The sequence below is a fragment of the Bos indicus genome, chromosome 2 (assembly GCF_029378745.1).
Source record: "Bos indicus isolate NIAB-ARS_2022 breed Sahiwal x Tharparkar chromosome 2, NIAB-ARS_B.indTharparkar_mat_pri_1.0, whole genome shotgun sequence".
NCBI lineage: Eukaryota > Metazoa > Chordata > Mammalia > Artiodactyla > Bovidae > Bos > Bos indicus.
In genome coordinates, this window is record NC_091761.1 from 25,641,751 (window position 1) to 25,655,127 (window position 13,377).

Below are 13,377 nucleotides of genomic sequence, written 5' to 3' on the forward strand. Positions count from 1 at the left end.
CTAAGATCATGGCATCTGGTCCCATCACTTCATGGCAAATAGATGGGGAAACAGTGACAGACTTTTTTTGAGCTCCAAAATCACTGCAGATGGTGACTGCAGTCTTGAAATTAAAAGACGCTTGCTCCTTGGAAAAAAAGTTATGACCAACCCAGACAGCACATTAAAAAGCAGAGACATTACTTTGCCAACAAAGGTCCATCTAGTCAAAGCTATGGTTTTTCCAGTAGTCATGTATGGATATGAGAGTTGGACTATAAAGAAAGCTGAGTGCTGAAGAATTGATGCTTTTGAACTGTGGTGTTGGAGAAGACTCTTGAGAGTCCCTTGGACTGCAAGGAGATCCAACCAGTCCATCCTAAAGGAAATCAGTCCTGAATATTTATTGGAGGGACTGATGCTGAAGCTGAAACTCCAATACTTTGGCCACCTGATGTGAAGAGCTGACTGATTTGAAAAGACCCTGATGCTTGGAAGGATTGAAGGTGGGAGGAGAAGGGGACGACAGAGGATGAGATGGTTGGATAGCATCACTGACTCAATGGACATGAGTTTGAATAAGCTCCAGGAGTTGGTGATGGACAGGGAGGCCTGGTGTGCTGCAGTCCATGGGGTCGAAAAGAGTCAGACATGACTGAGTGACTGAAATGAACTGAATTGATATTTATCAAACATGAGCCTAAAAACAAAATTAATTTAAACTTACTTTTCTGAGACTGTCTTTGCTATATTTAGAGAGACTTGCAAAAGTCAGTGAGGTATAAATTTTGCTTGCCAATATTGGTCTATGTCTAAAGAGGCATTTACTTAAAGAGTAAAAATGGGAATAAAAATTGTGTCATACATTTTATAAAAGATAAAATACGATTATGGAATAATCTATAGATACTATTTTATCAACCTCAAAGAGTTGAGTTCTGTGGGATTCCTTTAGCCATTTTCCCCACACATCTATGAACTTGAAAGCTTGACCAAATAACCCAACAGATCGAAGGTCCAACATCTATAAGACTTTATCCAGCATTAAAGATACACTTTACTTTTACTGCTGAAAATGGTTTGTTAATTAAGTGCCATTTGTTGGGTAGACAAAATCTCTGACACATGGGATCCATGAGGAAAAAAGGAAATCAGTTATTTGGCCTTTGTGTACAGATAACTGTGAAACTCCTGGTTTATGAAAGTTCATACACTGCTTGTGGCTCAGATTAGAATGAAGAATCCATCAGAAAATCAAGGCAAAGACCTGGTGGGGAAAGAAAACGCCAAGATTTCCCTAATCCAACCTGGATAGAACCTTTCAGGAAATTCCACTTGCCAGTCAGACCGTGAAGCTAGAAGAAGGGTGGGGAGTAGAATGCAGGCTACGCTGAGAAAATACATCAATTCTGTGGGTCAGTCACACTGTTGCTCAGCAAAGGTCCCCCATGGTTTTCTGTGTTCCTACTTGATCTTTTACTTTTTTTTCCCCCCAGAACTGGCTCTGTTTACCTTCAACTCTCGGTGAGACTGGGCTTCCCTTGTGGCTCAGATGGTAAAGAATCTGCTTGGGTGAGCTAGCTGAGTTACAAAGCCATGCACTTATGAAGCTTACTGGCTATCGACCTATCCCTCCTTCTGCTGCTGCTAAGTCACTTCAGCCGTGTCCGGCTCTGTGTGACCCCACAGACGGCAGCCCACCAGGCTCCCCCGTCCCTGGGATTCTCCAGGCAAGAATACTGGAGTGGGTTGCCATTTCCTTCTCCAATGCATGAAAGTGAAAAGTGAAAGTGAAGTCGCTCAGTTGTGTCTGACCCTCATCGACCCCATGAACTGCAGCCTACCAGGCTCCTCCATCCATGGGATTTTCCAGGCAGGAGTACTGGAGTGGGGTGCCATTGCCTTCTCCATCCCTCCTTCTACTACCCTACTCCAAATAATAACCAAACCAAACCCAAACTCTTCTCTACAAGTGAAGTGAACAGAACATGATCATACTGCTCTTGCAAAAAGTAGTTTGATAACCAGATGCAATTATTAATGAGATCAAAAGAACCGGCAACCACTTAGGCTTTCTGGGTGGCACAGCACTATAGAATCCTCCTGGCAATGTAGGAGATGTGGGTTTGATCCCTGGGTCGGGAAGATCCCCTTGAGTAGAAAATGGCAACCCACTCCAGAATTCTTGCCTGAAAAATTCTAGGACAGGAGCCTGGTGGGCTCCAGTCCATGGGGCTGCAAAGAGTTAGACACAACTGAGCACACATGCACGCTGCTTTTCTATCTTGGCCCAGATTGCATCTGATTTACCCCTGGGGTTTAACTACCTCAGGATATGGGTTACCCCCTTGCTCCAGTTTCAGCATTGCTTATTACAGTCTATGAACACTGGGGTTTATAGACACAATATTTATTTTCATTAATAGCTACTAACTCTCATTATTAAAGTTATATCATATTTCCCTCAAAGACTACTAACATTTTATTAGATTTTTTATTTAAATATTTTCAGCCATGTTAATAGGATACATAATATACAATTACATTTAGATTAATATAGTTAATGGGGCATTTATCTTTTCCTTGTTGTCTATAACATTTACTCTGAAACAAGCACAGATTCTGTCATTGATCTGTAATTTATTACCTTCTCTTTAATATAAAGACATGTATTTACTACACAATTTGCAAAAGTCAAAGTGAATCCTAATTTTAATTTTCAGCTTTGACAGTATATAAGTTAAAACATATGTTGTATAAGGTATATTTTCCCCAGCCAATAATATTCAGAATACTTCAAAATAATTTTGATTTGAATAGAATTCTACTAGAAGTGTACTACCAATTTGTCAATAATTGAACCCTATGAATGTGTTTTATGACCAACTTTCAAAATGCAATTTTTCATGGAATAAATAATTGATTTTTTTTCAGTAGATAGATGATTATGTCAGGAAGGACTCTGATGGTTTACCAGAATCAGTGCCTTGAACAAAACAGGTACTTAATATTTAGCTACTAAATTGAAACTGGGCAACGATTCTTTCAACACCAATCTCTTCAACTAGTTGGGGTGATTATTTTCCTTATTTAGTAGTAATTGTTCTTCTCATAGTAAATAAAAATCTGATTTTAAGGTAAATATTCCTTTAAAATGATATTCTCAAAGAAACGAGCAAGTATCAAAGTGAAACAAGAATGAGCAATGAAAGTTATATAAGTAAAATTCAGAATACTTGGCATTTAAGCAGTTGAGAAATAGGTTTGAATATTATCTATACCCCTACATTTTTTATCAAAATTCATTTTTCATTTAAAATGTCCTCTTATCTAAGAAACAGTTGCTTTGACTGAAGCAAAAGCTAAGTGCTAATCCATGCATTTCTGGCCTTTCAAATTTAATTGGGTGACAAATGATTGCATTATCTACTTCTAATTGCTTAAAAGGCATGATAGATCAGATGCTCAAGGAGAGACATTGTCTTACTCTGACATTCCTTCATTTGGTTCAATCATCACTTTTTCTGAAAGAGAAGAAAAAAAACTCAACCCAGTATTTTATCAATAGTGATGTTCTTAATAGAAATTCCTGACTGGCAAATATTTAGCATTGTTTGAGTGACAGGCAGTATAATAAAGGATTTAATTGCTAACTCAACCACACTCAACCATTCCTACAGACTATCTTCTTAGTACTTAGGACAAAAGGGTGATCAAATATATTCTTTTAAAGTAATAAATCATTTACCCTTTGGATCAAACACTAGCAATCTCCCATTCTGTCTATCTTTTGATGCCTATGAGAGAAGCAGAAATAAAAACTAGCATTATCAATATTATTTTAGCTTGAGGTACTTGAATAACTTGTTCACAGCCTTTATATGAACATTTTTATTATCTAGGCTAAAATATAGGGGGCTTCCTGATAGCTCAGTTGGTAAAGAATCCACCTGCAATGCAGGAGACCCCGGTTAGATTCCTGGTTAGGGAAGATCCATTAGCTGGAAAAGAGATAGGCTACCCACTCCAGTATTCTTGGGCTTCCCTTGTGGCTCAGCTGGTAAAGAATCTGCCTGCAATGCAGGAAACCTGGGTTTGATCCCTGGGTTGGGAAGATCTCCTGGACAAGGGAAAGGCTACCCACTCCAGTATTCTGGTAAAGAATCTGCCTGCAATGTGGGAAACCTGGGTTTGATCCCTGGGTTGGGAAGATCTCCTGGAGAAGGGAAAGGCTACCCACTCCAGTATTCTGGCCTGGGTTGCAAAGAGTAAGACATGACTAAGTGACTTTCACTATCAGGCTAAAATATAATTTTATACTGAGGTCAATTATTCCAAAACTATATAAATTGATGGTAAGAAAGAACTAGAGCATCCTAAAAATTACTTTATATTCTCTTACCTTTACAGCATATGTCCTGTCTAGATGATTCCTGCAAAAACCCAAAATATTTACTTTGTAAGTCTTTAAACATTTTTATAAACTTGGAATATAAATAAAACAGAATGCACAACTTAGTCTGTCAGCAGGGCAGTAAGCATGTATTCTGGTATTGTTTTTAGTAGCATTATTTTCATACTAAGTGAAAAACATTATTCCTCTGGATTATGAAATCTGATTTTAAAAAAGCATAAAGAAATTAAAGCTTCCTCTTCCCATTTCACCTTGAAGTGAAGTGAAAGTTGCTCAGTCATGTCTGACTCTTTGCAACCCCATGGACTATACAATCCATGGAATTCTCCAGGCCAGAATACTGGAGTAGGTTCCTTTCTCCAGGGGATCTTCCCAACCCATGGATTGAACCCAGGTCTCCAGCATTGTAGGCAGATTCTTTACCAGCTGAGCCACAAGGGAAGCCCAAGAATACTGGAGTGGGTAGTCTATCCCTTCTCCAGTGGATCTTTCCGACCCAGGAATCAAACTCGGGTCTCCTGCCATTGCAGGCAGATTCTTTACCAACTGAGCTATCCGGGAAGCCCTGGAGTATATGTAAAAAAGAGCTATAGGGATAATTTTGCAAGTTAGAAAAGTGATGTACTAAATTAGCCTCTAATTATGTTACCTTTTTGGTTTTATGTAACTCGGACTCTAGATCTGGATCCAAATATGGTTATGATACAGCAAGTTAAGGGTATCACTTTCCTACTCAGCTGACCCCAGAAACCACAAATTCAGTGTGGCATGTGTTTACAACACTGCTTTCCTTTCCCCCTTTAACAAAGAAAAACAACATGTGAACCAAACTACCTGCCACACTCTAGTTCATCTGTGTTATGAAAAACACCTTTATAGATGTATATTAGCCAGAACAAGTTTTTCAATGATATCTCAAGATGCAGTATTTTTAGTAAAATATTTCAAAAAACACATTTAGAAATAAACCTTTGATTTTTTCCAAAGATATAGTTTAAAATATAATTCTTACCTGATAAAAGTTCCCTTATGAGTTTACCAATACTTACAAGTTACAATGTTTTCTCTTGGAATGTTTTATCTTTTTAAAATTAGCCTATGTAGACTGATTTTCCTATAACTTAGGTCTTTATATATCTGAATAAATTTCATTCTAATTGTAAAGAGAAAAATCAACTTTTAAGTTTTTTTTTAAATTCACTTGCCCTTTCCTCCCCAACAGTCCCCATATTCCAAGCCAGGCTTTCTGGAACATAAAATTCAGGACCAAAACTGTAGACAATAAAAAGAGAAGCTTCATTACTTTGCATTAAGTTTTTCTCTTTTTAAATGTGTCTTAAATTCTGTGGACAGCGGAGCCTGGCAGGCTACAGTCCACCAGGTTGCAAAGAATCGACATGACTGAACAAGCACTACTACTGCTGTTCCGTCTCTGACAGCCTTCAAGACAGATCCCCGCACAACAGGCAGATGTCACCCCTACTGATTGCTAAGCTTACCTGAAGCTCCACCTTCAGTCTGGAGTGGCCACCCAGGAATACACTGGGAGGCCCTTCAAGTTGCTAAACGGACTCTCCCGTGCATGTCCTAGGGTCTTTGTTCATCTACAGAACGGTACAGCATCTGTGTGCAGGGGGCATTCCCTCTAACACTAGGGTGCCACTAAAGACTCTGTGGGTAAAAAGGATGAAGGATGCCTGTTACAAAATGGAGTCAGGAAGCCACACAGCGGGGGTCCTCATGCATTCCCACTGGTCTCAGTATTCACTATCAGCAGGAAGAAAGAAGATTCCCACACACCTTAGCAACAGCAAACTCCCCACCACTTGGTGCCAACAAGAAACCGCCACAACTCTGAATTCTCATTCTCCTCCAGTGAGCTTTAGTTCAAAACAACCCTCCCCAGCTCCCTCCCAGAACCTAATAAAAGCCAGCCTCCAAAAAAACATACAAGCACCCCAATATTCACTGCAGTACTATGGCCAGGACATGGAAGCAACTTAAATGTCCACCAACAGGGGAATGGACAAAGAAGATATGCTACATATATACAATGGAATATTAGTCATAAAAGAGAATAAAACCATGCCATTGGTTAGCAACATGGATGGACCTAGAGATTGCCATATTGAGTGAAGTAAGTCAGACATGGAAAGACAAATATATAATACACTTATAAGTGATATCTAAAAAAAAAAAAGAGGGTACAGATGAGCTTATTTATAAAACAGAAGTAGAGTCACAAATGTAGCAAACAAACTTATGGTTACCAAGAGATAATGGAGGGAGGGATAAACTGGGAGATTGGGACTGATCTATATATACTACTATATATACATAGATAACTAATAAGAATCTGCTATATAGCATATGGAATTCTCAATACTCTAACACCCCTTATGAGAAAAGAATCTAAACAAGAGTGGATACATGTATGTATACAACTGATTCAATTTGCTGTACACCTGAAAGCAACACAACATTGCAAATAAACTATACTTCAATAAAAAATTGTTTTAAATGGGCAGAAGACCTAAATAGGCATTTCTCCAACGAAGACATACAGATGACCAATGAGCACATGAAAAGATGCTTAAAATCACTAATTATTAGAGAAATACAAATCAAAACCACAATGAGGTTCCACTTCACACTGGTCAGAATGGCTCTCAGGAAAAAATCTATAAATAATAAATGCTGGAGACAGTGTGAAGAAAAAGGAACCCTCCTACACCGTGGTGGGGATGTAAACTGGTGCAGGCACTATGGAAAACAGTACAGAGGGGCCTTAAAAAAAACTAAAAATAGAGTTACCATATGATCCAGTAGTCCCACTCCTGGGTATATATCAAGAAAAAACTCTAATTTAAAAAGATACATGAACTCCAATGTTCACAGAAGCACTATTTACAAAAGCCAAGACATGGAAGCAATCGAAATGTTTATCAACAGATGAATAGATAAAGAAGATGTGCTACATATATACAATGGAATATTACCACTCAGTCATAAAAAATGAAATAATGTCATTTGCGGCAACATGGATGGACATAGAGATAATCATACTAAGTGAAGTCAGTCAAAGACATATCATTTGCTATCACTTATATGTGGACTCTAAAAACATGATAAAAGTGAACTTATTTACAAAACAGAAAGAGACTCACAGACATAGAAAACAAACATGGCTACCAAAGGGGAAAGCAGGGGGTAGGATAAATTAGGAGTTTGGCATTAGCAGATACAAACTTCTATTCATAAAATAAACAACAAAGCCCTACTCTAGCATAGGGAACTATGTGCAGTATTTTATAATAAACCATAATGAAGCAGAATATGAAAAAGTATACTGTATGTACATGTATGTGTGTGTATATATATCTGAGTCACTTTGCTGACACCAGAAACTAACATGACATTGTAAGTTAACTATACGTCAATTAAAAAAAAAAAAGTTGGGCTCTTGAGTAAAGACACTAGGTCCATATTCCATTCTGCCGCTTCCCAGGTAAGCCTGGGTGAGTTAAAACTTCTGTAGGCCTCACTGCCTCCATCTGTAAAGCAGGGGTCACAGCGGTGCCAACTTCATTGGCTCATTATAAGCATTAAGTAGGTGGGAAAGGGGTTTAGTACAGAGGCCGGCACCTAGGAGGGACATGGTAGAAACAACTTGATGTTTTATCCAAAGGAAAAACTGAGATGATGTCTTAAGGGGCTGATTAAGATTGCTTAGGGAAACAAAAAGCAGGCTTTGCTGTGATTGAGACAAGCAGGCTAGCTCTAAGGACTTTTAATTAATCAATCACATAAGCCCTAAAGTAATGATACTTGCTTAGAAAGATCACTGACTCCAGGGAAAAAGCAGAGTAATTGAGAACACAGGTAAAGTTAGAGCAGAGACTGATAATTTGTCAGAAAAAGGTACAGCCATCACATAAGTATGTCTTTTTCAAATGTACTTAATGTCTCTTAGCTGTATGAGCCTGAACTCCCAGTTGCAAGTTCCAGAAACCATGCTCAAGGTAGCTTAGGCACAAACAGGAAAGCCCTGGCTCGTAGAATCCAGGAGTTGAATACACGAGCTGTGTGGAGTCAGGACACAGTGGCTACAGCTGTGGTCACGAGAGTGTGGCGCTTAAAGTGGGGACTTTCCCTTGCTCATCTCTCCTTCTCCTTTCACATGGGTCTTATTCTTCTCTCTCTCAATGTAGACAGATTTTCTACACATGATGCAAAACATAGCTCCCAGCAATTCTTAGGTTTTATCAGATATAGCCCTAGCTTTTAAGGAAAAATTGACTGTCAACAACCAAAATCCCAGTCAACAACTCAGTTAATTCAGCCAGTTTTTTGGGCTACAAAGAACAGATAAATTTAAGCCATTTAAGAAAAAAATGTACTAGTACTTAACATACTCCATGTCACAGAAATTGGTCCTTGGTAAATATTAACATTTATTAAATGAATAGAAAAAGAAATGTAACAAGTGAAGTGAAAGTGAAAGTCGCTCAGTCATGTCCAACTCTTTGTGACCCCATGGAATATACATGGGGTCCGTGGAGTTCTCCAGGCCAAAATACTAGAGTGGGTACCTTTTCCCATCTCCAGGGGATCTTTCCAACCCAGGGATTGAACCTAGATCTCCCACATTGTTGATGGATTCTTTACTAGCTGAGCCACAAGGGAAGCCCAAGAATACTGGAATGGGTATAGCCTATCCCTTCTCCAGAGGATCTTCCCGACCCAAGAATCGAACCGGGATCCCTTGCAATGCAGGTGGATTCTTTACCAACTGAGCTATCAGGGAAGCAACGACAAAGTAAAGGAAAAGAACATATTAAACTAGAGCTTTGCAATATGGTAGCCACTCACCATATGTGGCAACTGAGCACTTAAAACTGATTAGTTAGATTTGAGATATGCACATCAGATTATAAAGACTTAGTACTGGACTTCTTTGGTGGTAAAGTGGATAAGAATCCATCTGCCAATGCTGAAAAGAGTTCACATGCCACGAAGCAACTGAGCTCATGCGCCACAACTAGAGTCCACGCTCTAGAGCCTGAGAGCTGCAGCTACTGAAGCCCTTGTGCCTAGAGCCTACGCTCTGCAGCAAGAGAGGCCACCGCAGTGAGAAGCCCATCTACTGCAAGTAAAGAACGGTCCAGCACAATGAAAAATAAATAATAAGAAAACCTTAAAAAGACTTAGTACCAAAAAAAGGTAAAACATCTCATATTTCATTATAATAAAAAATTGAAAGATAAATATTTTCTTCATCCTACATGTGTAGTTATTTCATCCTTTTGTGCTATTTGTTTTTATAAATTACCTTTTATTCGAACAGGCAAAGGGAGAGTTACAGGTAGACAGCTACATGCTCAGGCCCTGAAATTGTGAGGAGAAGAGACAGCTAATTAAGCACCATCCTCGAGGATGGATGGGTTTCCTTGTGCTTTGGGCTTCCCTTGTGGCTCAGCTGGTAGAGAATCCACCTGCAACGTGGGAGACCTGGGCTTGATTCCTGGGTTGGGAAGATCTTCTGGAGAAGGGAAAGGCTACCCACTCCAGTATTCTGGCCTGGAGAATTCCATGGACTATACAGTCCATGGGGTCGCAGACAAACACGACTCAGTGACTTTCACTTCCATCCTAGAGGAGCTTAATGGGGAAAGCGGGCAGGGAGGCTAATATCTCACTGCAAAGTCTCAAGTGTGTATAAAATGATTTCAGTGATCATCTTTCACTTACATTCATATTTAAAGGTGACTACCTATAAATTTTATATATTACCTTTACAGCATAATACAGTGCGAGGAATTCAGACTCTGGAGTCAGACTGCCTATGTTCAAATCCCAGCAAATGGTGTGATCTTGAGCAAGTTCCTTAATCCCTGTATGATTCACTCTCCTCAAGTGTAAAATGACAAAAATACTGAAAGGGACAGGGTGATTAAATAGTTAATCACATTAGGGGATTGTAAATAAAGAAGTATGGGAGACTCCTGTAAATTAATGATCACTCAAGAAAGTAGGTTTGCTTAGCAACAAAACCATGCAACAGAAGCATGAGACATGTCCCCAAACAATAAAACAATGGTGGAATGAGACCCACATTCTGCCCAGTGAGCTCAGCAAGTGAATGAGTCCTAGGACACATTCTTCTGCATGCAGAGGAAACAAAAATATAAGGAAAAGGTGACATAATAAAATAATGATTATGAGATATGCCATATGTTAGTATAGGTGGTGCTAGAGGTAAGGCAATGGCACCCCACTCCAGTACTCTTGCCTGGAAAATCCCATGGGCAGAGGAGTCTAGTGGGCTGCAGTCCATGGGGTCGCTAAGAGTCAGACACGACTGAGCAACTTCACTTTCACTTTTCACTTTCATGCATTGGAGAAAGAAATGGCAACCCACTCCAGCGTTCTTGCCTGGAGAATCCCAGGGATGGGGGAACCTGGTGGGCTGCCGTCTATGGGGTCGCACAGAGTTGGACATGACTAAAGTGACTTAGCACAGCACACCACTTTTTGCTCATTTCCACTGCACCATGACAATCCCAATTTGACCACATGGGGACAAAAAAACTCCCCTGCCAGATGTGGAGGAGGAACTGATGCTGGAAACCTGATGTCTACTCAAGAATGAAGAAGAAAGTGGTCGTCTTTCCCTCCCTACTTTTCTTTTGACTATAAAACTGTAGACTACTTAGCTCTGGCTCTGGTGCCCTCTCCAACTTGTCACCCTCAGAAGCATCCTATTCTAGTAAGTCACTTCTTACCTATTACTTTGTCTCTTGCTGAATTCTTTGTGTTGAGACATAAAAAACTGGAATTCCTTGAAGCCTCCAAAATGCCACCCAGCAGTTTCAGTACTACCTGCTTTACAGAGTACTTCAAGGATTAATATAAACAGTTCACAGTACTAACCACTCCAACTCTTCCTCCTCCCAGACAGCCCTGAAGCTGAACTCTGACTTAGAGTTCTAAGTGCACAACTGAGCCTGGACAGGGCAATGAAGGGGGAGAAAACGTTGCAAATTGAGCCCAAATTGTGTGTGTGTGTGTGTGTGTGTGTGTGTGTGGTGGGTAGTGGAAGTTCTGGAATTCTGGAATGATGCAGCTGAGTCCCTACAAAGGTGTTGGAATTCAGCTCTGGTAAACCCAACACTTAAAGAGCAGTGCTGTTGTTTTCCTGAGAGTTAAGACAAAACTTCAAATACAAAAAAAAAAAAAATTAACATGGAGGATTTGGGGATCATTTGTATTTAGTTTTAGGAGAATGAAACAAATCAAAAGACACTTTCAGTGTCTTTCTCTATTTTTAAAAAGCAACTTTCAGGACTCTCTTCGGGGTAAAAACATACTCGTCCATTTCACTTATGCCCTCTGGGAAGTCAGACAATTTATAATTACGCCAGGTATTAATTTAAAACGCTACCGGGGCACAGTGTAGTTTGAACAGGAGCTCGATTTTGGAAGTTTCAAGTCAATTTGATTATCTCACAGAAGAAGGAAGACTGGATCTTAGAAGTGATCCATTGTCCAAACCTATCATTTTGCAGAAGATGAAAATAAGGTCCGGGGAGGTTAAATGATTTGCTCAAATTCCAAAGAAATTTCTTCATGGCTAAGCAAGTAGTCTATCGAGTAATGAAGTATTATTCACAAGCCAGCTGAGTCCCTGCTCCTCCTATTTATTGGCCATTAAGCTGTCCTCTCCCCACCTCCGCCTCGCCCCACAAAAGTTAGACGAAAAAAAAGAGGGGCGGGTGCCTGAGGACCGAGGGAAGGAGCCAGAAGCCCTGGGATGGAACGTGGCTATTTTCATTGTTTTTGGGGGGGGGTAAGCAGGGGAGGGAGTTGGCATGTGCGAATCGGCAGGTCAGAGAATGGTGGTGTAGATGCGCCTGTCAGAACCGCTTAGCTATCACACCCACAGGGACACAAATATCCCTTCCTCAGCGCCGAACTACAGCCAGAGGAAGACGCCAAAGTACGAGGTGCACCTCCGGTCGCGCGGCCCCAACCTTCTCGTGCGCTGCCTGGGCTGTGGTGGGACGCCAGAGCCCGAACCTGGAGCGGTCAGAGAGGTTGGCGGGTTCAAGCGCCGGGCCTGAGGGAGTCCGAGGTAAGAACTGGGTCAGGTTGCTCGCAGAGATGGGGAGACGGCGACCGTGCTCGGTGCGGCGCCTCTTACCCGCCTGTGGCCCCCTCACGCGGAGCATCGGAAGGGTTGACATAGAAAGCTAGCCCAGCTCCTGCTTCTCTCGGTGTTGGGCGCGTGGAGCAGTAGACGTCGCGTCGCCATGGAGACGAGACGGCGCGCTGGCGCGTGCGCGGTTGGAGCAGAGTAAGCTGAGAAGGGGCATGGGGTAAGGGGCGGGGCGAACCTTGGGCAGGGCTGACGGGGCGGGGCAGGGCTGAGGGGGCGTGAAGGGGGCGGAGCGGGATCCAGGAATCTAGGAACTTGGGCAGCCCACGTGCCAGGGAGCCACGGGGTCGGGCTCCTACCGAGTGCGTACACGGTCCGACGCTTCCCTCATAGCTCAGTCGGTAACCTATCTGTCTGCAATACAGGAGACCCGGGTTCAATTAATGGGTCTGGAAGAGCCCCAGGAGAAGGAAATGGCAACCCACTCCAGTATTCCTGCCTGGAGAATCCCACTGACAGAGGACCCTGACAGGCTACAGTCCATGGGGTCGCCAAGAGTCGGACACATCTTAGCGACTAAATCACCACCAGTCTGACACATTCGTTTGAGAGTCCTCACGTTCACCAGTTACCCTGAGAAGGGCAGATTGGAGGGGGATTGATTTCCTTGTCCACATCTGATCATGTTTTTGGTGAGGAGAGGGGAAAAGGCTAGGTGGCCACCTTTGTGTTTTAAACCTGTGGAGTAAAAGATGAGTTGGGAGAGAGGATTGTCCCTGGATGTGGATGAACAAATGCCCCTGCAGGATTTCGTCCCCTAACCTAA

The 13,377-nt window shown here is 41.5% G+C and overlaps 1 protein-coding gene across 9 annotated transcripts in view; it reads right to left on the reverse strand.

The window, feature by feature from the left end:
- Positions 1 to 13,377, reverse strand: part of SP5 (Sp5 transcription factor) — a 73,207-nt gene that overhangs the window by 19,500 nt on the left and 40,330 nt on the right. The window contains exons 1-4 of one of the 9 annotated variants that reach the window (XM_070803419.1): positions 12,597 to 12,670; positions 5,893 to 6,064; positions 4,382 to 4,412; positions 3,467 to 3,503 (exon numbers count right to left, since the gene is read on the reverse strand). In XM_070803419.1, the coding sequence (XP_070659520.1) occupies positions 3,467 to 3,495 (29 nt within the window). In that variant the 5' untranslated portion in view covers positions 3,496 to 3,503; positions 4,382 to 4,412; positions 5,893 to 6,064; positions 12,597 to 12,670. The other 8 variants (XM_070803459.1, XM_070803441.1, XM_070803456.1 and 5 more) reach the window with 8 other exon arrangements.